General features: G+C 48.4%; 3 protein-coding genes across 3 annotated transcripts in view; 2 read left to right on the forward strand and 1 right to left on the reverse strand.

Moving 5' to 3' along the window:
* LOC310748398 (solute carrier family 12 member 3-like) overlaps positions 1-3,016 on the forward strand; it is a 34,769-nt gene extending 31,753 nt beyond the window's left edge. The window contains exons 25-27 of the mRNA XM_083584156.1: positions 363-498; positions 814-881; positions 2,538-3,016. Of these exons, the coding sequence (XP_083440282.1) occupies positions 363-498; positions 814-881; positions 2,538-2,679 (346 nt within the window). The 3' untranslated portion in view covers positions 2,680-3,016. The remainder of the gene's footprint in view (positions 1-362; positions 499-813; positions 882-2,537) is intronic.
* Positions 3,017-4,110: 1,094 nt separating this feature from the next.
* On the reverse strand, positions 4,111-16,081 carry OSGEP (O-sialoglycoprotein endopeptidase). The gene is made up of 12 exons (XM_083584235.1): positions 15,834-16,081; positions 13,609-13,729; positions 12,603-12,722; positions 11,977-12,152; positions 11,092-11,187; positions 9,948-9,997; positions 8,394-8,472; positions 8,099-8,164; positions 6,437-6,527; positions 5,252-5,327; positions 4,594-4,692; positions 4,111-4,310 (listed from the first exon to the last, which is right to left on the reverse strand). Exons 2-12 carry the CDS (start codon positions 13,721-13,723, stop codon positions 4,271-4,273), a joined length of 1,008 nt encoding a protein of 335 aa, XP_083440361.1. The 5' UTR covers positions 13,724-13,729; positions 15,834-16,081; the 3' UTR covers positions 4,111-4,270.
* A 1,495-nt stretch (positions 16,082-17,576) lies between these two features.
* On the forward strand, positions 17,577-24,614 carry APEX1 (apurinic/apyrimidinic endodeoxyribonuclease 1). Its single transcript, XM_083584228.1, has 4 exons — positions 17,577-17,925; positions 19,652-19,833; positions 22,129-22,321; positions 23,225-24,614. The coding sequence occupies exons 1-4, from the start codon at positions 17,760-17,762 to the stop codon at positions 23,737-23,739; spliced, it is 1,056 nt and encodes a 351-aa protein (XP_083440354.1). The 5' UTR covers positions 17,577-17,759; the 3' UTR covers positions 23,740-24,614.
* The last annotated feature ends 154 nt before the right edge of the window (positions 24,615-24,768 follow it).

A 24,768-nucleotide genomic window follows, 5' to 3' on the forward strand; every position in this document is an offset into this window, starting at 1 on the left:
CTGTTACTCAAGTTGCCATTTTGCGCTTGGAATTTTCACCCAGGAGAGAAATAGGTCAGAGCGAGAGGATTAGTCATTGTCTACATCTGATGTCACCAGCAGCCCTTAGCTTTGCAGTGAGAAAGAACCTTTTTCTTACTACTGTCCCTAGTTGGGTTGGGACATTTCAGGGTCTTTCTCTCTTTTTTTTTTAATGGTAAAAAGTCATAGAGGCCTGGATTGTTGTTTCCACTTAAGAATACAGTTCTTTCATGTGGTTTGGGCCCTTCCTCCCGTTTCTCCATTTTGCTCCGCTCTGTCTTCCTAACTTTGGCTTGACTTGTTCCCCTTCCGCCCCCCCCTCCACCTTCCTACCATGGCAGTCGCAAAGAATTTGAGGACATCATAGCTCCCTTCCGGCTCAACGAAGGCCAGAAAGGCCAGGAGACCGTGGAAGAGATGCAAAAGGATGCACCATGGAAGGTCACGGACGAAGACCTCCGAGTCTACAAGAAAAAGGTGGGTTTTTTAATGGATTCTGTCCCCAGTGTTTGAGGGTCCTGGTGAAGGGGGTGCCTTAATTCAGTTCGTATTAAAAATCGAACCTACCTAATTCGCGCTTCCTAAAACAATGTGCGATCCAAAACAGAGAGCCGTCCTTCGTAATCCAAAGTGGTGGGAGTTTTCTGGATGCCGGTAGCTTCCCATTCTGGTTCCAATAGGGCGAAAGAGTCTACTGGGGTTTAAAGGAGCATGAAAGGGGGAAGGGGTGACCAAAATTCACTTTTAACACGTCTCTCCTCCTCCTTTTCCAACATGGCATGGCGTCTTCAGTCTGAACAGCACATGCGTCTACATGAGATACTTCAAGACCACTCTAGGAATGCAGCCCTCATTGTCATGTGAGTCACTTCCCTACTTTCTTCTTCCTCAGACGTTGAGATCCCTGAATGGGGTGGTTTTGCCCCTTTTTGCCCTTGTCCCATGATTCTTGTGCACACACCCCATTGGGTTCCTTCTGATTTCTGACAGAAGAGCCACACCAGGTGGTTGAGACATAACAGATACAGCCTTCATAGGAATGGGGAACCTGTGGCCCTCTAGATTTTGTTGGACTACAACTCCCATTATCCCTGACCATTGGCTATGCTGCCTGGTGCAAACCATAGTCAATGACATCTGGAAGGCCACAGGTTCCCCATCCCTGCTCTGGGGCAGGTTTCCCAAGCTTAGGTCTCCAGATTTATTTATTTTTTAGACTACAACTCCCATCATCCCTAGGTAGCAGGACCAGTGGTCAGGAACGATGGGAATTGTAGTGCAGAAACAGCTGGAGACCAGTGTTTCGGAAACCCTGCTCTAGGGGCTTGTAGGCCTGGTGGCAAACTCTCTCAGGGCCCAGGGTGACCCCATTTCTCTGAAGGGTGGGTGAAACAACAGTCATCGTCCCCCGTGTTTTGGTGGTGATGAGGGCCACATATATTCCAATTCTGCCCATGAAGAGAATTCGGCACTGGGTGCAAAAAATCAGGAGTTGGTCCAAAAATAAAAGAAAATTATCGGCTTTCTGAACACAAGTTCCTAGCACACAAAACTACCTTGATACTAAACATTGGGTCCATCTAGCTCAGTATAGTTCACACTGGCCAGTAGCAGCTCTCAGGTTTTTGAACAGGGGATGTTACCAGCCCTACCGGGAGATGCGAGGCATTGAACCTGTTACGTGGAAAGAGGATAATCTACCACTAAGTCACAGTCGTACCTCTGCTCCCGAATGCCTTGGGAGTCGAACGTTCCGGCTCCCGAACGATCGAAAACCGGAAGTGATTGTTCCGGTTTTCAAACGTTGTTTTGGAAGCTGAATGTCTGAGGGGGCTTCCGATTGGCTGCAGGAAGCTCCTGCAGCCAATCAGAAGCTGCGCTTTGGAAGTTGAATGTTTCGGAAGTCAAATGGACATCCGGAATGGATTCTGTTCAACTTCTGAGGTATGACTGTATAGCTCTTCCCTGGAATAATTGGTTCCAGAGGAGTGGGACAAGCACCAGTATCTTACAGCAGTAGCCCCTTTCTCTTTCTCTCAGTGCAGAACGTTGGCTGCCATAGGCCAAAACAGGCATTGAGGACCTGTTTTTAATGAAAACATTTTTAATGGATTTGTTACTTGCAATAATAATAATAATAATAATAATTTATTATTTATACCCACCCATCTGGCCGAGTTTCCCAGCCACTCTGGGTGGCTCCCAATCGAGTATTAAAAACAATACAGCATTAAATATTAAAAACTTTCCTACCTAAACAGGGCTGCCTTCAGATGTCGCAAGCAACCCACCTTCTCTCACATGCCTTCCCCCATTTTATTTATTTATCCCACCTTTCCTCCAAGGAGGCATACATAGGTAGTTCTCCTCTTCTTCCCCACATTATCTTCATGATAACTCTGTGAGATAGGGTTAGGCTGAGAGTGAGCGACTGGCCCAGTGGGAATTTGAACCCATCTCCCGCGTCCTAGTTAAACGCTCTTAACATTCTCCCTACCCTCCCTCTGTTTTTCTAGGAGCCTCCCTGTGGTACGGAAAGGGGCCTGCCCAAGCGCCCTCTACATGGCCTGGCTCGAGATGGTCTCCAAGGGCCTCCACCCACCGGTCGTCTTCATCCGAGGCAACCAGGAGGATGCTCTCACCCTCTACTGCCAGTAGGAGGCAGCGCTGTATCAAGGGAGTACCATGCGAGTGACTATTTGAAGCCCTAATTGTGACACTGCAGCCTCATTGCTAACACAGACTCCAGAGACAGGCATATTTTGGCTCTGGCACCTGCAAAAATAAGCCAAAGGACTGGTTTCTGTGTCTCCAAAAGCAGGGACGTGTTCTGTGGGGATTCTGCAACCGAACGTTAAGCTTCTCCATTTCCATTTTCCAGGATTGTACCTGATGGACTTGAAAGCTCTAAAGTACCGATTTCCTGGGGGTTCTTGTGCTTCAAAGCCTGGGAGCATCTGTAAATATTAAATACGTTTTAAATATTGTTGGTTAACGGCGTCTGGGGCTCCTGCCCTGTGAGTTGCTCTTGGCTTTTTCAAGGAAAGCTGCCAAAATCACACAAAGGGAGTTGCTGGAGAGTGCAGTGCCAGAACAGGTTTTAACATCAGGGACTAGATGCTTGATGTTGATGCAGAAATCCCAGGCGGGGGAGAGAGGGTTCTGCGAATGTAGCAAAGCGGGAGAGAAAGGTGAGTTTAGCAGAGGAATTCTAGAAAGGAGTATTATTCCCATTTTAGAGAATGGCAAACTGAGATCTGGCAAATTATCTAATGCCAATGAGAGTCTGATCCTCTCCACCTACACCGGAGTGTGGGGAACACAGGCCCTGGGGCCAAATGAATCCCTGAGAGAGAGAGAGAGAGAGAGAGAGAGAGAGAGAGAGAGTTTGGATTTGATATCCTGCTTTATCACTACCCGAAGGAGTCTCAAAGCGGCTAACAATCTCCTTTCCCTTCCTCCCCCACAACAAACACTCTGTGAGGTGAGTGGGGCTGAGAGACTTCAGAGAAGTGTGACTAGCCCAAGGTCACCCAGCAGCTGCATGTGGAGGAGCAGGGAATCAAACCCGGTTCACCAGATTACGAGTCTACCGCTTTTAACCACTACACCACACTGGCTCTCAAGGCTCATCTTATGCTTATCTGGCCCTCTAGATTCTCCCCAGACAGCACCCCTTCCCTAGCCACCACCACACTGTCTTCCAAGGGCACGCCCCTCAACAATTCTGCTTCACATCCTCCTTGAGTATTTCTGCCTCGCAGGAATGTGTTATTGAACCCTGAGAATGCCTCTTGCTGGCCTGGGTGACTATGGAGAGGTGTGTGGTGTACAAGCTAGCAGACTGCACAAAAGGTAACAATTGCATATGTGGCCCCCCAGCAAAGAAGATGGCCCTCAGGCCTGGGGCGGGGGGAGATTCCCCATCTCTGACCTCCATGGTCCCTCTTGGTTAGGTCTTGGGTTGCTCAAGTAAGCCCATCCACAAATCACACCTTAGTTTTCCGAAAGGAAGAAGGTACATTGCACCCCCCTTTTTCTATTCACACAACAGCTTCTGCGGCCTAGGACAGAAAACACCACAGGAGCTTCTAAACAAAAACCAAAGCGTTTATTCTGGTTTGAATTAGTTTCCCATCAAATGTCCATGGAGATTCGAGCAACCCTGGTATTCCTGCCCACAATGTCCATGTATCCGGCTGTTTATTGCCTTCAGGAGACATGGCTTCCATGCAGAGAGAAGGGGTGGTCAGTCACGCCAAGTCACCTCCACTTCGTCCGTACGATACCTGCGGAAAGGTGGGAAAAGGCCAGATTGAGGCTGCATTCGGGCAGCGCTTTGTTCTGTCTTCCCAACTTACCTGTAAAAAAATTTCATGTTATGGTTCCCTACTATTGAGGGCAGGGCTGGCAACAAAAATAAGGTTCCGCCATCTCCGTTTGGTAGCTGCTGAAGCAACATCGGAGCTCTGCTCTCCTGCAGTACAGCATGAGCCTGGGCTTGTAGCAGGCCTCAACTGAGATCTGCACTCAAGATACCCTCCCGCACCTCACAAAACAAGGCACAGTCACCTCTGTGTAATCCATGAATCCTGAAGCGCAGTGATTTGCCCTGATCGGAACATCTCCCAGCCAGCTTGTGCAATCATGGCCCCGTTGTCAATGCAGAACCTGGATGGAAAACGGGCAGAGAAGAATAACAGTTAAAGAGGTGTTGAGGTGGTGTCGGCGATGCTGGGACTTCTGGGCTCACTCCTAGTTTGGAGTTTTACTGCCTCCGGATTAATAAAACAGTAAGCTGTGGGGTGGGCCGGATGTCCACAAAATGCAAAGATGACATTTAGGTGCTTCTAAGTAAAGCTCAATGCAGTATCATTCACAATGCAAGTCCCCTTATCTTGCGGTACGAATTTAACATCTGCAGTGGGAGGGCAAACTCTTGTCTTGATCAAGGCCCAGGTGAATAGAATCAAACTTGCTCAGCCTATAATTTGCATATCTGACAACGTGGGCCCACAAAAGCTTCTAACAATAAGGCTTGAAGATGCCACGAGATTCTTGGTTGCTTTTGCTGCAAAATACTTTTTAACAAAAGGGCGCAGCTACCCCTCTGCGTTAACCATGTTTATGAATCTGGAAAAAACAGCTTTGGAAAACCATTCTGCCGCAGATTCATGAGAGCCCAAATCTGGGAGGGTCTTGGAATGGAAGCAGGCAGGTGGAAGCTTACCTTTCATCCGTAGCAAAGAGTTTTGCTCCTCTTTCCTTGCACATGATTCCCATCATCTCCTGTAGCCTCTCATTACCTGGAGAGGAAGAACACAGGGAATGTATGCTGTGCATTCAGTGAGGACAAACAGACAACATGCCAGAAAAAGCACCTTTGTATGTTCGGCACCTGCCCACCTCCAACGAGGGAAGAAGCTAACTCAGGCATAGGCAAACTTGACCCTCCAGATGTTTTGAGACTACAATTCCCATCATCCCTGACCACTGGTCCTGTTAGCTAGGGATGATGGGAGTTGTAGTCCCAAAACATCTGGAGGGCAGAGTTTGCCTTTGCCTGACCTAACAGGTGGGTGGGTGGGTCTCAGTCTTGGCTGTCTATAGCAAACCTAGCCACCTTCAAGATCAGGATAGTGTTCTTCAACTTTGGGTCTTGTTGGACTACAACTCCCATCATCCACAGCCAGTTTAGCCAATGGTCAAGGATGATGGGAGTTGTAGTCCACCAACATCTGTGGACCCAAGGTTAAAGAACACTGCCCTGGTGGACACAGGTAGTTTGGATTTTGTTTCCACAGAACAGTTGTGGGTATAAAATGAGGAACGTAAGAAGAGTCTACTGACCAGGCCAACAGCCCTCTCCCCACCTGTAATTCCTAGCAACTGGTATTTAGAGTCATATACTGCCTCTGGCTGTGGAGAAAGAACATAGTTATTGTGTCTAGTAGTCATTGATAGCTTTATCCTCCATGAATTTGCCTAATCCTCTTTTTAAAGACATCCAAGTTGGCGGCCATCTTGGATCAGGAATGGTAACTTGAGTTGAGACACATATGTGGAAATCTCCAAATTAGAAAGGGCTGAGCCAGAGTTTTTAAAGAAGCATTTGTTGCTGGGTGAAACACAGGTGAGAAAATTAAGGATTTTGAAGACAGAAACGGTGGGGAAGCAATTAGATGTGACACCGTTCAACGGAGGCTGAAAACAGAGGGTCCCAGCTCAGTTTTGAGAGCATACATTGGGAACGATGAGAAAGCACCGGGAAGGCCGAGTGATGCAGATGGAGCCACTGTGTAGGTCAAATCGCTCTGAGGACTTGTTTGGGGAAGGAGAGGTGGGAGGAGAATTCAGAACGCGAACGGGGCAGCGGCTTCAGCCATTCACACCACACTTGCTTGGTGACACCTACAGCCAACGCCACCCACGATCAGTGCCTCACGAGAGCCTGTGTGCGCCATGGCCCGTTCTGTTATCTCCACCAGCATAGCAAACAGAGTCTCCTGGTGGGCAGAGAGAAACCAAAACAGACAAAACAATTATGAAGACATTCATTTTTGAGTCTCGCGTGTAGGCCACAGGTTAAGCCCCGGGCCCTGGATTTATGTGGGCATCATAATTAGGTTCCCACTGCCACAGTGGGTACCTTTGCCCACCCACTGGTCCCACCCTCTTCCATCTCTGGGCACAAAGTGCGTCACCGTCTCCTGCCTGCCCTGATGGGTAAGGAGAGGAATCAGGCCCTTCATAGTTGCTAAGCAACCTCTAAAGAGGCCTGCTGCCTCTTTCTTGGTTGACCTGGAAGCAGCTGATACACTAAGTTGGTCTAGAAAGCACCATTGTTGCTCGTTCCTCCTCAAACAGGACTGAAAAGCAGCTGCTCAGGAGGATGGACCAGAAATGCTTTTGCCCAACAGTGGGTGGCCTTGAAAGGGCCACAAGCTCAGCGGTAGAGCATCAGAACATCCCAGGTTCAGTTCCCATAATCTCCAGACAGGGCTGAGAGAGATCTCCTACATGAAACCCTGGAGAGCATCAATACCTGCTCTGGGCAGCCTCCAACAGAACACTAAAATACAATAACCTATTAAACAAGATGTCTTCTAAAAGTCTGGTAGTTGTTTTTCTCTTTGACATCTGGTGGTGTAGCCTTATTGGAGTTCACCGATTGGGTCTGCGTTGCTCCGGGACAGGAGGAAGGCAGTCAAATGACACCGAGGTTGGTTCAAAGAAAGTTTATTCTGCTCTCTGGATAGTAGAAGGCACTTGTGTGATCAAGTCCAGAGCAAGTCCAAAGAAATGAGAAGTTTCATGCAGTATATATATCCTCCAGGCACCCTCTCCCTCCTCCCCTAGGAACCCAACTACATTGGCCTATGTATGTAGGTTGACATCACATATGTTCTTGCTCTGGTATTCTTAACCATAAAAGGATCTTCCTTCCTGTACTTCTGACCATAAAAGGATCTTCCTTCCTTATCTGGGAGGAAAGAGGTCATCATCTCCAGGAACACGCTTCTGGCGTTTTTCCCGGACATCGGTCTGCGCGTATTTTGTGGTCAGCACATAAGATAAGGTACTGACGTGTTTTCTCTGTTCCCCTAGAGAGCCAGGGTCATCCCTTGCCGTGACTGATAAAGGAGAGAGCTTGTTTATGCAGCTGTGTCCTTGTTATGCTTTTTGCTCAACAGCTCAAGTTTTACGCATTTTAGAGTGCTCTCTTTTGAAAGAACAAAAGGGGGGGTTGAGTCAGTTTTAAACTTACTGCACAGAAACCCATTCCTTCAGTGGGAGGGCGTTCCACAGGGCAGGTGCCACTACCGAGAAGGCCCTCTGCCTGGTTCCCTGTAACTTGGCTTCTAGCAGCGAGGGAACCGCCAGAAGGCCCTCAGCACTAGAACTCAGTGTCCGGGCAGAACGATGGGGGTGGAGACTTTCCTTCAGGTATACTGGACCGAGGCCGTTGAGCTAGATGCACCAATGGTCTGACTCAAGCAACTTCCTATGTTCATATGACAACCCTAGAGGTGGCATATCAGCCGCTTCCTAGGCCTTGGTCTGGTTAGTTCCTCACCTGCAGGGAGAAGCAGAGGTCCTCCGGAGTACATTCTTTTGCAGCTAGCATCCTATGAGCCACTTCCTGCACAGGGAGAGGAAGAGAAGGGGGAATGAAGAAGGGTTGCCACCGTTTTTCCTGGCAAGGCTGCTGTGCAGCTACAAGCAGGCACAAGCTCAACCCATTCTCCTGCCTTGAAGTCAGACTATAGTTTGAAAGAAGTCCCATGCCTGTCATCCAGCATTCAAGGGCAGAAGAAACCCCAACACACAGAGAGAAAGGTGATATGGAAGATAACAAGATTTAACCTTACCTCTATATGTGATAAGATCCCAGAGAACGACACATCCATGCCTTTCACTGTATAGGGGAGTTCAACCAGCTTTTGGCCCCTGTGTAGGAAGCAGAATGTGTTAAGTCCCCCTCTCACATCCCAAGGCTGTTTTATAGGTGTCCAGTCCCCTTAGAATCCAGTTTGTTTGTGTCCATTTTTTAAAAATACACCACAACGCACTAGGCCTCATTAAAATTGTGGGGAAAGGCATCCAATACGTGCACCTTGGGACAAATTTATACAATTGTCTGTGACAGGAAAGAAGTGGTGTGTGTGTTATATTTTTAATACATAAAACGAGTCTTCCCAAGGATATAGCTAGGCATTGGGCAACCTAAAACCTTGTTGATGAGAAATATACACAGTGGGGGTATCATCAGGATTTTCCTGCCACAAATAATCTTGTGAACTCACATTTATTATTATTATTTACTTGTACAATAAATTTTATATTATGTTAAATCGTGGTTATTCATTATTTTGCTTTTTAAGTATAACGTTCTTATAATCATCACACTTTCCTTCTACATGATGCCGTAACAAGCACAAGAGTCATGTCCCCCATTTCAGGGTCTCGCCAGCTGCCACACTCGGAGGACTTTCAGCATCCTCTTCTGCAGTGTCCCCCCCCCCCCCGAGTGAGGACGTGGTTCTCCTGTCATCCTCAGACTCTGGGAATGACTCCCTCTGAAGCTTCTGCTACTCTGCAGCCACGCGGGTGCACGAGACTGCAGAACTGGCCACAGGGCCCTTGAAGGGTTGCAGGCAGTCCTCCCCAGGGACGTAGAACCACTGGAAGAGAAGACTCTGCCAGCCTCGGGGTAACTTAGGACCTTTGCTGGGAGAGCATCTGCCATACCTAAGCCAAGAAGGCTCACTGGGAGCTGTTCAGGGTCCTGATCTGCTGGGCCCTGACCTGACTTGCCTAGACTTGGAGAGACTAGAAGAGGTGCTGGTAATTGTGACTACTTCCCCTGTGGGGGTCCCGATCCCCAGCAGAACAGGGTCTAGGTCCCTGCCCTGCAATCTGTAATCTCAGCTTTGCTTAGTAAAATTTATATTATATTGTGTTGTGTTGTGTTGTGTTGTGTTATGTTGTGTTATGCTGTTATGTTATGTTATGTAATGTATATGTGCATGTGTATATGTGTGTGTGTGTATATATATATATATATATATATATTTCGCACATTGCATATAAAAGGCTGAAAATGGGGAATATAGCATTTATGGAAAGCTCAGAAAGTCTGAAAGAAGCCTGTTTGGACTTCTAGCAATCGGGGCTCAATCCCAATTTCGGATGTGCCCCAAACAGGACACTTTTCCTTTTGCATTTATTGGCAATTCCTAGTCCCTTTTCTTCTCCCGAAATCTGGGTGTAGATCAAACTATTACTGAACAACTTTCTCCGAAGCTGGGGCAGGGTTGAGAATGAAACAGAAAAAACCCAGTGCAACTCATGCAGCTAGTGAAAAATTTAACATGTTTGCACAAAATGTGTGTATGTCTTTCTTTTCTTTTTACATTACTCACTTCTTGGCCATCTGTTCAATGTTGTAGCCCGGGCTGGGGTCATTTGAGATCTAAGTCGAGAGAGGCAACACAGCTGTCAGAACTCTATATGGCCTCGTAAGGCACCATCACCCTTCCCATCACACAGAACCAGCCAGATCGACCATTGGAGAGCCATTTGGCTATGTATGATACTCATCCCATGAGAGCAGCCCTACCAAATGAGAGTTCCACCTGTTGAGCGACAGTCAGAGAAAGGTGGAGAGGGATAGAAATTGCACACGAGGAGAAACAGGGAAGCTATCACTTGGCTCTCGCCTTCCATTTTCTGCATCTCTGGCAGCTAATGTTCCCTTCTCCACCCCCTTCCAAGTCATAAGGAAAATCAGTCCCCAAGGTGAAGGAGAGATAGAGAAGGGGAAAGTAAACAGGAGGAGAGAAGCAGTCAATTATTTCTCCATTGTTTTGTGCGTTGCTTCTATCCCCACCACTCTCAGTCTCAGGCAGGTAAGGTTATGGGCCTGGAGGGGGGGACTGGCCTGCTCTTAATTATTTATTGCATTTATATACCATTTTTTCCTTGAAGAAGAAGAAGAGTTTGGATTTGATATCCCACTTTATCACTACCCTGAGGAGTCTCAAAGCGGCTAACAATCTCTTTTCCCTTCCTCCCCCACAACAAACACTCTGTGAGGTGAGTGAGGCTGAGAGACTTCAGAGAAGTGTGACTGGCCCAAGGTCACCCAGCAGCTGCATGTGGAGGAGCGGGGAAGCGAACCCGGTTCACCAGATTACGAGTCCACCGCTCTTAACCACTACACCACACTGGTGGTGAACAAGTTTCTCCTCTTCCCCATTTTATCTGTAGTTGTCTCTAGGGCTGGGCGGTATATCAATATATCGTTCAAAACCGGCTTGAAGACCATATAGTGATATTGGTTTCATAATTTTTGACCTGGTGATATATCACAAATCATATGTGTGTGCTGTGCAAAAATCATGATGCGGCAAAAACCGGGAAGCTAGTCAGTGCCTCTACGTAGCTTCATCCTCATTTCAGACGTGGTGATGTGTCAGGATTCCACGGTGTTTAGCTGGTGACATATCGCGATGTCAAAAACCAGGTATCGCCCAGTCCTAGTTGTCTCTCCTTTCAATTGCTCACCTTCAACACCCGAGCAAAGCGGTCGAGGCAGTTCCCTACGGCGATGTCGATGGTTTCTCCAAATATACGATATCGGTGCTCAGAATACGCAATAACCTGAGTGTGGGGTGGAGAGGTGAAAGAGATGATGCTCAGGACACCTCCAGACCATACGTCTAAAGCACACTCAGAGAGAGTGCGGGGTAAACACCTTAAGTGCTGAACTAGGGTTGAAATCTCCAAGCAGTGGGATGGGGAGCCAGCCAGCCAATACAAAAGATGAAATAAATTACCGTAAGAGGGGGAAGAGCTTGGGAGGGGGGGGGGGAAAGACACCTATATTTTCCCTCCACTATCAGAGGAGAGAGAACCTATGAAGAGCCTTTCTGGATCTGGCCAAGTGCTCATCTCCCAGCATCCTCTTCTCACAGTGGCTGAACAGACGCCCAAGATGGGAACCCCCAAGCCAGACCTGAGCCCAAAAGCCCTCTCCCTGCCTGCAGTTTCCAGAAAGATACTGCCTCCTACAATGTAAGTAGAGCAAAGCCATCCGAGTTAATAGCTTTGTGGGCCTACAACTCCCATCATCCATGACCACGGGCCATGCTGGCTGATGGAAACTGGAGAACATCAACAACATCTGGAAGGCCACAGGTTGCCCTCTCTTTGCTGCAGCGTTCAAAGCACAGCAAGACTCGGGACGGAGAACTGTGGAAAGGGCAACTGTGGAAATATATATTTCACCCCCCCAAAAGGGCTAAAGGGTTCATCGAGAAGCACCCAAGTACAAAACTCTGAATACCAGCTGCTGGGAATCACACATGGGGAGAGTTGCTGTTGTGTTTGGGTCTTCCTTGTGGACTTCCCTGAGGCATCTGGTTGGCCACTGTGAGGACAAGATCTTACCTGCGTGTTTCCACCGCTGACGTACAACACAGTCGGGTTCTGGGCACCAGTTATCAGCCGCCCCATCTCAATGTGCCCCACACAGTGATTCACCCCCAGCAGAGGCTTCCCCCACAGCTGGGCCACCGTCCGTGCCACAACTGCTACAGTCACCAATGGGGCACCCATGCCTGGACCTGGATAAGGGAGGGGAAAAGATGTTTAAGGCCAACAGGACCAGATGGAATTTGCCTCTCTCACATCCTAATTGTGACTGTGCTTTCCTCAATACTCTTCATTGTTTCCACCCAAGAACTATTGGTGTTATTATCATAAAACTGCCACCTTATCATAAAATATCAAGGTGGGATACAATAGAAAATGTGGCCCTCCAGGCTTCTATCTCTGGCCCTCAGACCTCTGCTGAGGCCCCGCCCCCTCACTGGCCCTGCCCCACACCAGCTCAAGTGCTTGCGCCTGACTGAAATGTTTCCTTGAACTGTGGCAATGCTGCCTCTTGTTTCCTGAATGCAGAGAGATGCATTAGAAGGAACCTCCAACCTGGTCTTCAAGGTCACCCGTCTGGTAAGTCTCCTTGAGGAATTCAAAATGGCCGCTGCCCAGCAAGAATTATGTGAGGGACTCACCCTTGGTGAAAGCCACAGCATCGATGTCCTGTGGCTTCAGCCCAGCCTCCTGCAGGGCCTCCTGCAGCACGGCAAGGATACAAGCCCGGTGGTGACACGCTGTGTCACTTGGCAAGAAACCTGGAATGTGGAGGAAGGAAAAAGGCATTAGGACAGGGAGACATGGAAAACTGAAGGCAGATCTCTTAAGGAGGGCTGTGTAAATTCAGTGTATATTGCCCCCCTTCTCTCTGTCCACACTCCTCTGCACACCCACCAGAAACCCAAATTGTGTATCAAGAGAAAGTATTACGCAAATGTTTGTAGAACTTAGAATGGCAAGGAAGAAGCATACTCAGGGCTGTCTCTGTGTACGCTGAGATTCTGCAACAGCAGATACAGTGGTACCTCGGGTTACATACGCTTCAGTTTACAGACGCTTCAGGTTACAGACTCCGCTAACCCAGAAATAGTACCTCGGGTTAAGAACTTTGCTTCAGGATGAGAACAGAAATTGCACGGCAGCAGCACGGCAGCAGCGGGAGGCCCCATTAGCTAAAGTGGTGCTTCAGGTTAAGAATGGACCTCCGGAATGAATTAAGTACTTAACCCGAGGTACCACTGTAATTCAAATCCTGAAGATTGCAGCTTTTTTTAAAAAAACCCCAACAGCAGCCATGTTCCTAAACCTTAAGATGGAGAAGCTGTGCTTTGAAAGTGCATTGGCAAGGTCTCAGAAGCCAGAGAGACAGTCAAATAGTGCCCTGCCCCTAACTAGCAAAACGTGAATTAATAACACTAAAGAAAGCTGGAATTATGCAAAATATAATTCCAGAATGGCAAAAAAGAAGAAGAAGAAGAAAAAGAGCAATTGACTCAAAGTTGTTCAATTCCCATCTCATGCATGGGTTCTGGCTCGGTGTAGGATTTGGATGAGGCACAAAATGTGACATTCCTTCAGTGCAGGGTACATGCGCCCCAGGGAACACAGGGCGGAGGAATCAAGTGGCAGAACGGCTACACTCACCCTGCCCCGGAGGGGTGACATATGTTCGCCGAGGGTTGCTCAGCACCTCTCCATCCCGCACGATCCCCACTCCAATCTTGTTGGCACTGCCCTCAAAGCCTATCACCACAGGCATAGCATCCTGGAAAGCCAGAGAAAGAGAGAGAGAGAGAGAACTTTTACTTTGTTGCAAAGAGGCGCCATGTTGCCTCCAACCCACCAGAGGCAGTTTTAGGGTAGCATGACCATTTTGGCCGCACTGGGCACCGCACTGCAAGGGCCACCACAGCAATGCTGTAGAACAGAGCACAAGAGGCATGCGCCCAATTTTAATGTTGCACAGGGTGCCGTAGAAATTTGAGAGCCAAAGTCTGCCACTGAGCCCACTATGAAGAAAACAGTACAATCACAAATACATATCAAAACCACCCCACCCCACCCTGTTTCCCACTTCTCCCTTCCCTGCCCTACCTGGTTATTTATTTATTGTATTTGCACCCTTGTGCAAATTAATTGAAACAAACAATGTAATTTATTGTACAAAACTCACATAGACAAGTACAAAACTCACATATACGTACATTAGTAATGGATTTGACCTCTGCCATTTTTAAGCAGCATTTGAACATGGTTTGGCATGGCGTCTACTAGCTTCAAACAGTCACTGTTGATTTTTGGATCCCTGTACCACACTTGAATCAGCGCCTGAATGAGCTTCTCCATAGTCATACAGTCTACAGCGCAGAGGCGACTTTTGCATATAGCCCACAAATTCTCAATGGGATTTACGTCCAGGGAATTCCCTGGTCAATCAAGTACAGTGGTACCTCGGGTTACATACACTTCAGGTTACAAACTCCACTAACCCAGGAATAGTACCTCGGGTTAAGAACTTTGCTTCAGGATGAGAACAGAAATCGTGCTCCGGTGGCGTGGCAGCAGTGGGAGGCCCCATTAGCTAAAGTGGTGCTTCAGGTTAAGAACAGTTTCAGGTTAAGAACGGACCTCCGGAACGAATTAAGTCCTTAACCCAAGGTACCACTGTATGTACCTGTATTTGCTGCTCTGTCATGAATTTCTTCACCACTTTTGATGTGCGACAGGGGACTAGGTCCTGCTGCAATATCCCAGTACCGTCACGATACCTCTTCTCCAGCTCTGTAATAACTCTCTTCTATTGGCTGCAGGCTTCTGACACCATAACCACCAACTGACTTTCCATGTTTGTTTTGAGTACAGGATTACGAGTAAGACAGAAAACATGCTTTGTTTCAATTAATTTACACAAGAGTGTATGTCCCATCTGCAAGGAGCTCAAGGAGGTGTGCCTGATTCTCCTGCTCCTCATTTAATCCTCACAGTAACCCTGTGAGGTAGGCCAGGCTGAGAGGTGGTGACAGACTCAAGGTCATACAGTGAGCTTCATGGCAGAACCCTGATCTTCAGGTCCTCATCTGACACTCTAAACAACACATCACACTGGCTCTCCATGCTGTTCTAATAAGCATGCAGTAATAGCCATGCAGTTGACAGGCACAGATGCCTGTCTACTTTTTTGCCACCCTGGGGGGCATGTGCAAGAAGGTGGCTAAAGAGCATGTGCTTGACATTTGTCTGACCTGAGATTTTTCTCTTTCTATCCAAGATTTAGCCCAGGCTTTAGTTCCACTGGGAGAAAAAACAGGGCAGTTCCAGCTCTGGCTACCAGGTTTTAATAAGGTCGTTGACAAAAAAAGAGGCTGAAAGGGCTGAGCCAGTTTAGCCTGGAGAAAATTAAGAGATGTTGGCAGCTGCCTCCAAACATCTGTTACTTAGAAGATGGAGCAGACTTGTTCTCCTGTTGTTCTATTGGTCAGAACTAGAATAAATAGGTAGAAACCGCAGAGATTTGGGCCAAAGTTTTATGGGAAACTTATTAACTGTAAGGGCTCTTTTACGGTGAAGCGGATTGCCTCTGCAGGTGGTTGTGGACTACAACTTCCATCATCCCTCACCGCTGGCTGCACTGGTTAGGGCTGATGGGAGTTGGAGTCCAATAGATAGACTGCGCTGTTGAGTTAACCCCTTTCAAAGGACCTGAAATGAAGGGTTCTCGCCTTGATCTCGTCTCCCATCTGCGGGAGAGAGATATTGCACGTGTGAATCGGGGACCTCCGGGGGCCCTGCCTCCTCCTCCTAGCATTGCGGAGCATTTGCTGGGAGCTGCAAAGAAGAGGAGCAAAGGAAATAGCCAGAGGCGGGCTTACAATCTCTTCCCCCCCAGTTCAGAGGGTGGCGATGGGCTCCACGTGGGTTCTCTGTCTCCCCGCTTCCGAGTCTTTGCCCTGATCCAAGTTGAAACTCAAGACTGCGAGATGATGATGATGATGATGAGAGGAAGAACCGGGGGCGGGGATTGGAGGGGGGAAGGCGGGGAGGGGGGGAGAAACTCGGGAGAAATTTAAACTGCAGCGCCTCCTCCTCTTTGATTATAGGCAACGAGAAAGAGGCAGAGAATCTAGAGATAGAAAAAGGCCGCCAGCCCTCGACTTCTGGTTTTCATTCGGCCACCTCCATATGCGGGGGGAACGCAAGCATAGGCATTTTAATAACAATTTTAAAAAAGCATTGCTTCTCTTTAAGAGCCTTGCTGGATTAGACCCAGCGCCACATTCTTATCATCGCAGAAGGCAGCGATATGCCAACCCTTGGCATAACGCATGGCTCTCTCTCTCCACCTGCGAGTCTTAGCCACTCACTGGCATTCAGAGCGATGCTGCCTCCGGCAATGGAACATAATCATCTTTTTTTTAATCCTGTGCAAACTCTCCCGCCACCCCTGATTTATTTTATTTAGCGTTGGCCGGCCCCACCACAGTTCAACTGAGAACCTAAGGTGTTTGTATAACTCCAGTAAAACTTGTGATTCCCCTTTGGGGCGGAGGCTGCCCGGAGAGAATCCCGCTACGTCATCAGCCACCGAACTTCTTCTACTCCCTCTCCACGTGACACTCCCTATGATTCTTTAACCCTTTCATGCCACTACTGTCCATACCCTTCCCTCCATCAAAACCAAGGCAATCTCCCCTCTCGCTTTCAGAGAGCCCCGCCCTCTCAGGCCCTTTCCACCAGCCTGTGTCACGTGATACAAATCCACTCCACGTGCTGCTCTCCCGGGCTCTCCATTCTCCTTGCGCGCTTGCGAGCTCTGCAGTCTCCGCCTTTGTCTCTGGGGAGCGGAGGGATCCTTGCTGCGGTAAGAGCAGGAGGAGAAATAATTGGAAATAATAATTATTTTATTTTATTAATTGCATGATTTATACAGAAACGAAGGGGGAAGCCGGTCTTCTGTCTTTGCAGAGGGAGGGTGTATTGATAAGGTAGTTTCTCCTCCCCGCTTTTTGTTCCCTCTTCTCCCTGGAAGGCCTTTAAAGGTGCCCTTAAAAGTTGTGCGGCAGGTGAAATCTCAGCTGGTGCAGATTTCATTGTGGTTGCATAGCAAATCCAGTTGGTGCAGAATTCATCGTGGTTGCATGACAGGTAAAAATCGAACTGGTTCAGGCCCCCACTATTGCATCTTGCTAAGACCTGAATTGGCTAGAAGCTTAATCCAGTCTAGTGTCTATGCCTCATATATTTCTGTGCTCTGGGCAGCTGTAGCACAGAGTGGTGAGGTCTTGTCAGGGCACTGTCATTTGATCTGGGGGAATTATCATAATTGGCTAAGAATGAGCAGATATTTGTAGAGCAAAAAGACACTTTGCTGGGTGGAAAGTTGCCCATGCAGTGTTTTCAGGGTGTTATTATTAGGGGACTAATTATTATTAATAATAATAATTAATAATAATTAATAATATTATTAATAATAATTAATAATAATTAATAATTATTATTAATAATAATTAGGGGATTTGCCTTAAGAAGAGCCTGCTGGATCAGGCCAAAGGCCCATCCAGTATCCTGTTCTCATAGTAGCCAGCCAGAGACGTATGGGAAGCCCACAAGCAAGACTTGAATGCCAACAGCACTCTCTCCCCACTTGTGATTTCCGGCAAATGGTATTCAGAGGCAGAATACAGTCATCTCATCTTTATCCTCTGTGAATTTGCCTAATCTTTTAAAGCCACCAAAGTCAGTGGGGCTTATGGCACTGAAGGTGCCTGTTTGGAGGACATTTGGGAGTGTTTACCATAATGATCCTTCCTCTCCAGGAGACAACGTCGCTGTTCAATAGTCTGCTGCAGGCGAGGTTGCGCTGCCAGCTGCCTAGGGTAGGATCCAGCTGGGCACCTAAGATGCCAAAACGGGGCAAGAAGAAGGAAGGTGAAGCCCTTCCTGAGGAGAAGGAGACAGTGGCAGGTTAGTGTCTTCAGTCTTGGCAATAAAGATGGATTTGAATATGGACGGAGCTTATATGACACTTGAGATAGAAATTTTTAGGACTCACCCTGTTCTTGTGGCTGTAATTTGTTTTAAACTTTTTAATATATATATATTTAATGTTGTAACCTGCTTTGGCACTATTTTTGTGAGGCATGGATAAGAAATTAAATTATTATTTTTACTACTACTACTAAGAATAATCTTTCAGATGTTTTTTGTGTCGTAGTCTTTCTCTCAAACCTACTATAAGGTGGGGAATTGAGTGAACTTGGAGGGCTGGATCCAGAACTAACCCAAACTCTGTGAGACATTTTGATAGGTGGGTGGATTTCCTGATGTCATTATGGCATCAGGTGATTGACAGTTGCAAGCCTCAAAGAGCAGGCAGGCTTACCTTCGATTTTAGTGCTGTGGGCCCATCTTTCAATGAGATGTCACTACAGTGGTACCTCAGGTTACATACGCTTCAGGTTACATACGCTTCAGGTTACAGACTCCGCTAACCCAGAAATAGTACCTCAGGTTAAGAACTTTGCTTCAGGATAAGAACAGAAATCGGGCTCCAGCAGCGCAGAGGCAGCAGGAGGCCCCATTAGCTAAAGTGGTTAAGAACAGTTTCAGGTTAAGAACGGACCTCCGGAGCGAATTAAGTACTTAACCCGAGGTACCACTGTATCTTTCAATGTAACTAGCCTTCCCCACAGTGTTAATGGTGAATATAAAATATTGGGATGGGGAGACTGCCTTGAACTCAGTGAAGGAAATGTATTAATGAAGCAAGTAATCTATTTTATTATTTATAAATGTAATAAATAATATTGCATGCCCAGCGGGTTGTATACTGCTTTGTAGCTGAGTAGCAGTTTGAACCCTGGTCTCCTAGGTTCTAGCTCAACCCTCTAACCAACACACTGGCTCGTAATCCTACGTTGCTAGCCCTGGAGTTACGTAAAACCGCTTCTCTGGTGGAGGTGTTCCTCTGCCCCAGTCTTGGTTCCTGTGTGGCATCTTTATATGTGTGTTTGTTTGTGTGAATGAATGAACGACACACCTGCTTGCATCCAGTCTTGCAAATAAATCCACAGAACTAACCAGCCTGCCTCCCCGCCCAATCCACTAAGCTACATGCCTACACTGACAATATTCATATATGGACAAAAGAAAAAAAGAAAAACTGATGCTTATAAACCACCACTACCTAGTTGCTAGGGACGCGGGTGGCGCTGTGGGTTAAACCACAGAGCCTAGGACTTGCCGATCAGAAGGTCGGCGGTTTGAATCCCCGCAACGGGGTGAGCTCCCGTTGCTCGGTCCCTGCTCCTGCCAACCTAGCAGTTCGAAAGCATGTCAGAGTGCAAGTAGATAAATAGGTACCACTCCGGAGGGAAGGTAAACGGTGTTTCCGTGCGCTGCTCTGGTTCGCCAGAAGCGGCTTAGTCATGCTGGCCACATGACCCGGAAGCTGTACGCCGGCTCCCATGGCCAATTAAGCGAGATGAGTGCCGCAACCCCAGAGTCAGCCACAACTGGACCTAATGCTCAGGGGTCCCTTTACCTTTACCTAGTTGCTTGGAGGAAAATGTTGTTTGCTGGATGAAATCAGGCAAGTAGGTCTTTGCAAACCTTACATGGAACCCCAATGTTTCTCGTGACTGATGGAAAAGCGAATTGTTTCTTAATCTTCACTCTTTATTCTTGCCAGAACCAGAGCCTAAGAAGCCTAAGAAAGGTGGGGCGAAAGCTGAGAAGGAGGCCGATGGTCCAATCCTGTACCAAGACCCCCCTGACAAACTCACCTCTCCCAGTGGCAAGAAATACACCTTGAAGGTCACCTCCTGGAATGTTGACGGGATCCGAGCCTGGTTTAAGAAGAAGGGGCTGGAGGTAAGGCATAAGAATAGGCTCAACCCCTGAGGGGGAATGGGGGGGCATTGCCCAGCTAACCCCAGTCTGCCCTCACAGCCCCATCTGCCTGCCTTCCTGCTTGCATCCTGTCCTTCCAGCTTCTTCCCTCTGCATCTCAGTCTTTCCCCCTGGAGACAAAATGAGAATTGAGTTGGCCAGGCCTCTTGCTGGCTGGCTATTCCCCTGCTTTATGGGCTCCCTGCCTTCCACCCTCCCAGAATATGACCTGGGATCCATTTATCCCATGACTGTTCATAGATCTTGCCCGCCTCCTCCATGAATTTTTTGATTCCATTTCAAAGAGGCTGTCGTCGCCACATCTCGTGGTCTGTGAATTCCACAGATTGGTTCTGGCTTCCATGAAGGAGTCCTTCTGTTTGCGTGTCCTGGATTTGATGCCAGTTAATTTATTCGGGTGACTCCTGAATGCAAGTAATGGTGTGGGATGTATGTCTTCCCCCTCCCATGTGCCTCCCTTCTCTCTCTGTACTTTATTTTGAGCATAATTTTGTAAAAAGCTTGAGTCTGTTTAGCGATTTCCCCCACCCCAATATCTAAAGTAGAAAAAACCTTGCATTGTGTAGTTCAGGAGTGGGGAACTTGTGGTCCTTCAGTTGCTGCTGGACTCCAAATCCCATCAGCCCAACCAGCATGGTATGATGGGAATTGGAGTCCCAGACCTGGAGGGCCACAGTTGAGCTACGTTGGGGGAAAGCCTCTGCCTGGCAGTTTGTGTCCTTCCCTGCTCCCCTTCCACCTTCGTTACAGCCGTTTCCCCTGAGTTGCGCTTCACCATGGCTACCCATCGCGTTAAATGTTTCCTTGGAGATGATGTAGCCCCTCAAGGGAGAGTTGCATTCCCACCCTCTCATGGAGAAGCAATTAGGAGCCAGTGGTATGGCAACCAGACGTCCTCTTGGGTAAACCGGGGAATCCCCCTGGGACTGCAGGAAGCAAGCAACTGAGCCTGTGAAGGCCAACAACCAGGGCAATCTATTTGTATCCTACCTTTCCTCTGCTTCTGAGGGAAGAGTTGAGCCATAGTGAGGCCTTCTCTATCGCAGGCCGTTAGACTGGGACTTAAAGCAACCTTTTGCTCTTCCCCTCCCAGAACAGACTTCTCAGTAGCGATGTAGGAGTGCAAGTGAGGGCTGCAACAAAATGTTGCTGTGCAGAATGCTCCCATTCTGGGTGCCAGCCAGCCATGCCCTGTTGCAGGGTGCTCCATTCCGTTCTCCCATCTGGCTTTCTTTGTCATCTACCCACCCCCCTCAAATACTCAGCATTCCTTTGCATGCTCAGACTTAATTGGACTAGGTTTTTAGTTTTGTTTTATAGGAATGTTCTTCCTTCTTACGTTTTTGCTCCACTAAAGATTATTTGCAAATATTGGGGATCCCCATCTTTGCTTGATGCCCCTCTCGTTTCTGTGCGGTGCTGTTTTGGTACACAGGAGCCAAGGAATTTGGGAACTGTGACGGCTATTGGTATGTGTCTGTGGTAGTCCATATTGTCAGTGATGACTGGCAGTGGTTTTCCAGGTTTCCAGCCATTCTTTGAGATGTTGGGGAAGCATGTTGAAGACAGCATATAAGTGAATAAATACACTTTCTTCCCCGTTTTATCATCACAGCACCGCTGTGAGGGAGTTTTGCCTGAGACGGAACAATTAGTCCACAATCAGCAAGCTTCGTATCTGGGTGGGGATTTGAACCCAGGTCTCTCTGGTCTTAAAGTTGACCCTATTACTACTACAGTTGTACCTTGGTTGATGAGCACCTTGTGACTCGAACGTTTTGGCTCCCGAACGCCGCAAACCTGGAAGTGAGTGTTCGGTTTGCAAACGTTCTTTGGAATCTGAACATCTGACGCAGCTTCTGATTGGCTGCAGGAAGCCGCATCTTGGTTTCCAAATGTTTTGAAAGTCCAGCGGGACTTGCGGAACGGATTCTGTTCGACTTCCGAGATAGGACTGTACTACTACACCACACTAAAGCTCAGCTGGTAGAGCATGAGGCTCTTAATGTCACGGTCGTGGGTTCAAGCCCCACACTGGGCAAAAGATTCCTGCATTGCAGGGGGTTGGACTAGATAACCCTCAAAGTCCCTTACAACTATACAGTTCTATGACTCTAGGAATCCCTTCAGTACATAGCTAGTTTCATCAGCAAGCTAACCCAGTCCCCTCTCAGTCTGCTCCCTACCCTGCTAAATCCCGTTTTTCTTTTTTGTGAGAAGATGGGAGACCTGACCTAAAGCCATCTCTCCCCACAGTGGGTGTGTGAGGAGAAGCCGGACATACTCTGCCTCCAAGAGACGAAATGCGCTGAAAAACAGCTGCCATCCGAGATCCGGGATCTGGCCGACTATCCCCACAAGTACTGGGCCTGCTCCGACGACAAGGAAGGCTACAGTGGGGTGGCCCTCCTCTCCAAGGCCAAGCCTGTTGATGTCACCTACGGTATCGGTAAGGACTTCTGAAACCCCATGACTAACTGGAGGTGGGGACTCTGCCCCAGGGGCTGAATGTGGCCTTCCAAGCCCCTTGTCTGTCCCTCAGAACACTCACCAGGTCTTGCCTCTCTTGTCTGGCCTTGTCTTCACACCTCAAGTGTTTTTATGTGTCCTTGAACTCTGATGGCTTTCGCTTGTCCAGATGGAGGAGAGAGAGAGGAACGTGTGTAGAAACTGTGTGAATGTAAAGTTTGTATGAGTTACTTCACCCACTATCCCCTCTGGCCTCTTCCACCACCGCCATGTGGCCCCTGGAAAGTTGTTCAGACAGAAATGTGGCCCAAGGGCTAATAAAGACCCTTTACCCCTAAACTACTGTCCTCTGCCGCAAATCTATCCTGTTTTGTCTGCAAGTCCTATGTTTCTTTTGCTTTTGAATGGCACCCTTGTTTATCTTATACCTAGCATGGACAATGGTCAACAATCATGGGAACTGTAGTCCCAAACATCAGGATTTTTACAATTTTCGCTGCAAATCAGTTTGGGGCAATTGGTCAACTGTCGGGTCTCTCATAGTCCCTGGCGAGGTGCTTTGAAAAGAGCTCTGTAGCCAAAGGAAAAAAAGGTCACCTGGCGACAGCTAGTGTGGCGTAATGGTTAGAGTGTTGGGCTATGACTTGGGAGACCAGGGTTCGAATCCCCACTCTGCCTTGTAGCTCGGTATGTGACCTTGGGCCAGCCACCGTCTCTCTGCTGGTGTACGTAAGAGTAAGAAAAGGGGTATATAAATCAAAACAAACATTCTGACTCAAACTCGGCCTGCAAGGCCTGGGGGAGACCTAGGATCCCCACCAGATCCAGTTGTCCGTTCTGCTACTCCCATAATGACCGTTTCCGTTCTCTGCCCCACCTGCAGGTGAGGAGGAGCATGACAAGGAAGGCCGGGTGATCACGGCTGAGTTCCCCTCCTACTTCCTGGTGACGGCCTACGTCCCCAACGCGGGCCGGGGCCTGGTGCGACTGGAGTACCGCCAGCGCTGGGACGTGGCCTTCCGCTCCTACCTGCAAGGCCTGGCCGCCCGCAAGCCCCTCGTCCTCTGCGGGGACCTCAACGTGGCCCACCAGGAGATCGACCTGAAGAACCCCAAGGGCAACAAGAAGAATGCCGGCTTCACCCCTGAGGAGCGGGAGGGTTTCGGCAAGCTGCTGGAGGCTGGCTTTGCCGACACGTTCCGCCACCTCTACCCCGACACCCCCTACGCCTACACCTTCTGGACCTACATGATGAACGCCCGGGCCAAGAATGTGGGCTGGCGGCTCGACTACTTTGTGGTCTCCAAAGACCTGCTGGAGAACGTCTGCGACAGCAAGATCCGATCCACGGCCCTGGGCAGCGACCACTGCCCCATCACCCTGTACCTGGCTGTGTGATGGAGAGTCAAGGGGATGGAGGGCGGTTACTAACATGGGTCCTCTGATAATTGCAGCTTGAGCTGAGAGGTGGATAGAGAGACCCAGCCCTAGAAAGTCCTGCTTGTGGGATTTGAGATCATGTTCTTTCAGTATGCCAGGGGTCGCCAACATGGTGCCATCCAGATGTCTTGCTCTTGGGAAGTGCAATCCACAACATCTAGAGAGCATTATGGTGGCAAACTCTGACCTATGTTCATGCCCACTCTTCTCTAGTGGGAGCTTCAAATTTCTCTGTTATTTCTTTGTTCACAGCAAGGTATCTGCACTGGGTTGCCTGCTCCTGATCTGGGAGACTGCCTCTTTTGCAATTCTGCCTCTTCCCCAAGGATGGTTTTGGGCTTGTGAAATGGTGCAGAGTGCTGGGGGAATCCAGTGCTGCAGAAGTTCATGCACCCTTCCCCCCCCCCCCCCGCCACCTATTGCAAGTCAGCTGGGTCCCGTTTTCCACTCTAGAGCAGATGGGAGGGAAGAGGCGGGAGATGCAGGATAAGCCATATGGTGTCTTTCTGACTCAGGGCTGTTAAATGTGAGGTTGGTATCGCCGGTTCAGCAGCTGGCAACCCTTGGTTCTCGAAAGTGGAAGTTTCTCTGGTATTTAGGAAAAGCTGGAGTTTTCTCTCCGTCAACCTGACGCTGTTTTCCAACTCCTTTGGCCTCTTAACTGTCCATCCTCCCTCCCTTATTTTTCTACCTAGCAGCTACCTGTTTTCTCCTTACAAAAGGCTGCCCCCCTTCTCTAGGCAGCAATGGTGCTCCGAGACAAAAGATTTAACTCTTCTGGAAAAAGTGTATTAAACTTTCCTTTATATATATATAAAATGTGAATTTCTACAGCTGTCCTGGTTCTTTTTGCGGCATCATTCTCAAGGCTGGAGGGGCAGCAGAGGCGAATGGGCACTGCCACACCAACCCTCAGCCTGCCTTTCCACTTCCAGCCAAGGGGTCACCTGACCTGTCAGCTTTCTCTGCTTTAGTCTCTGTTACCCC

This window comes from Podarcis filfolensis (assembly GCF_964270895.1).
Source record: "Podarcis filfolensis genome assembly, chromosome: 13".
Taxonomy (NCBI): domain Eukaryota; kingdom Metazoa; phylum Chordata; class Lepidosauria; order Squamata; family Lacertidae; genus Podarcis; species Podarcis filfolensis.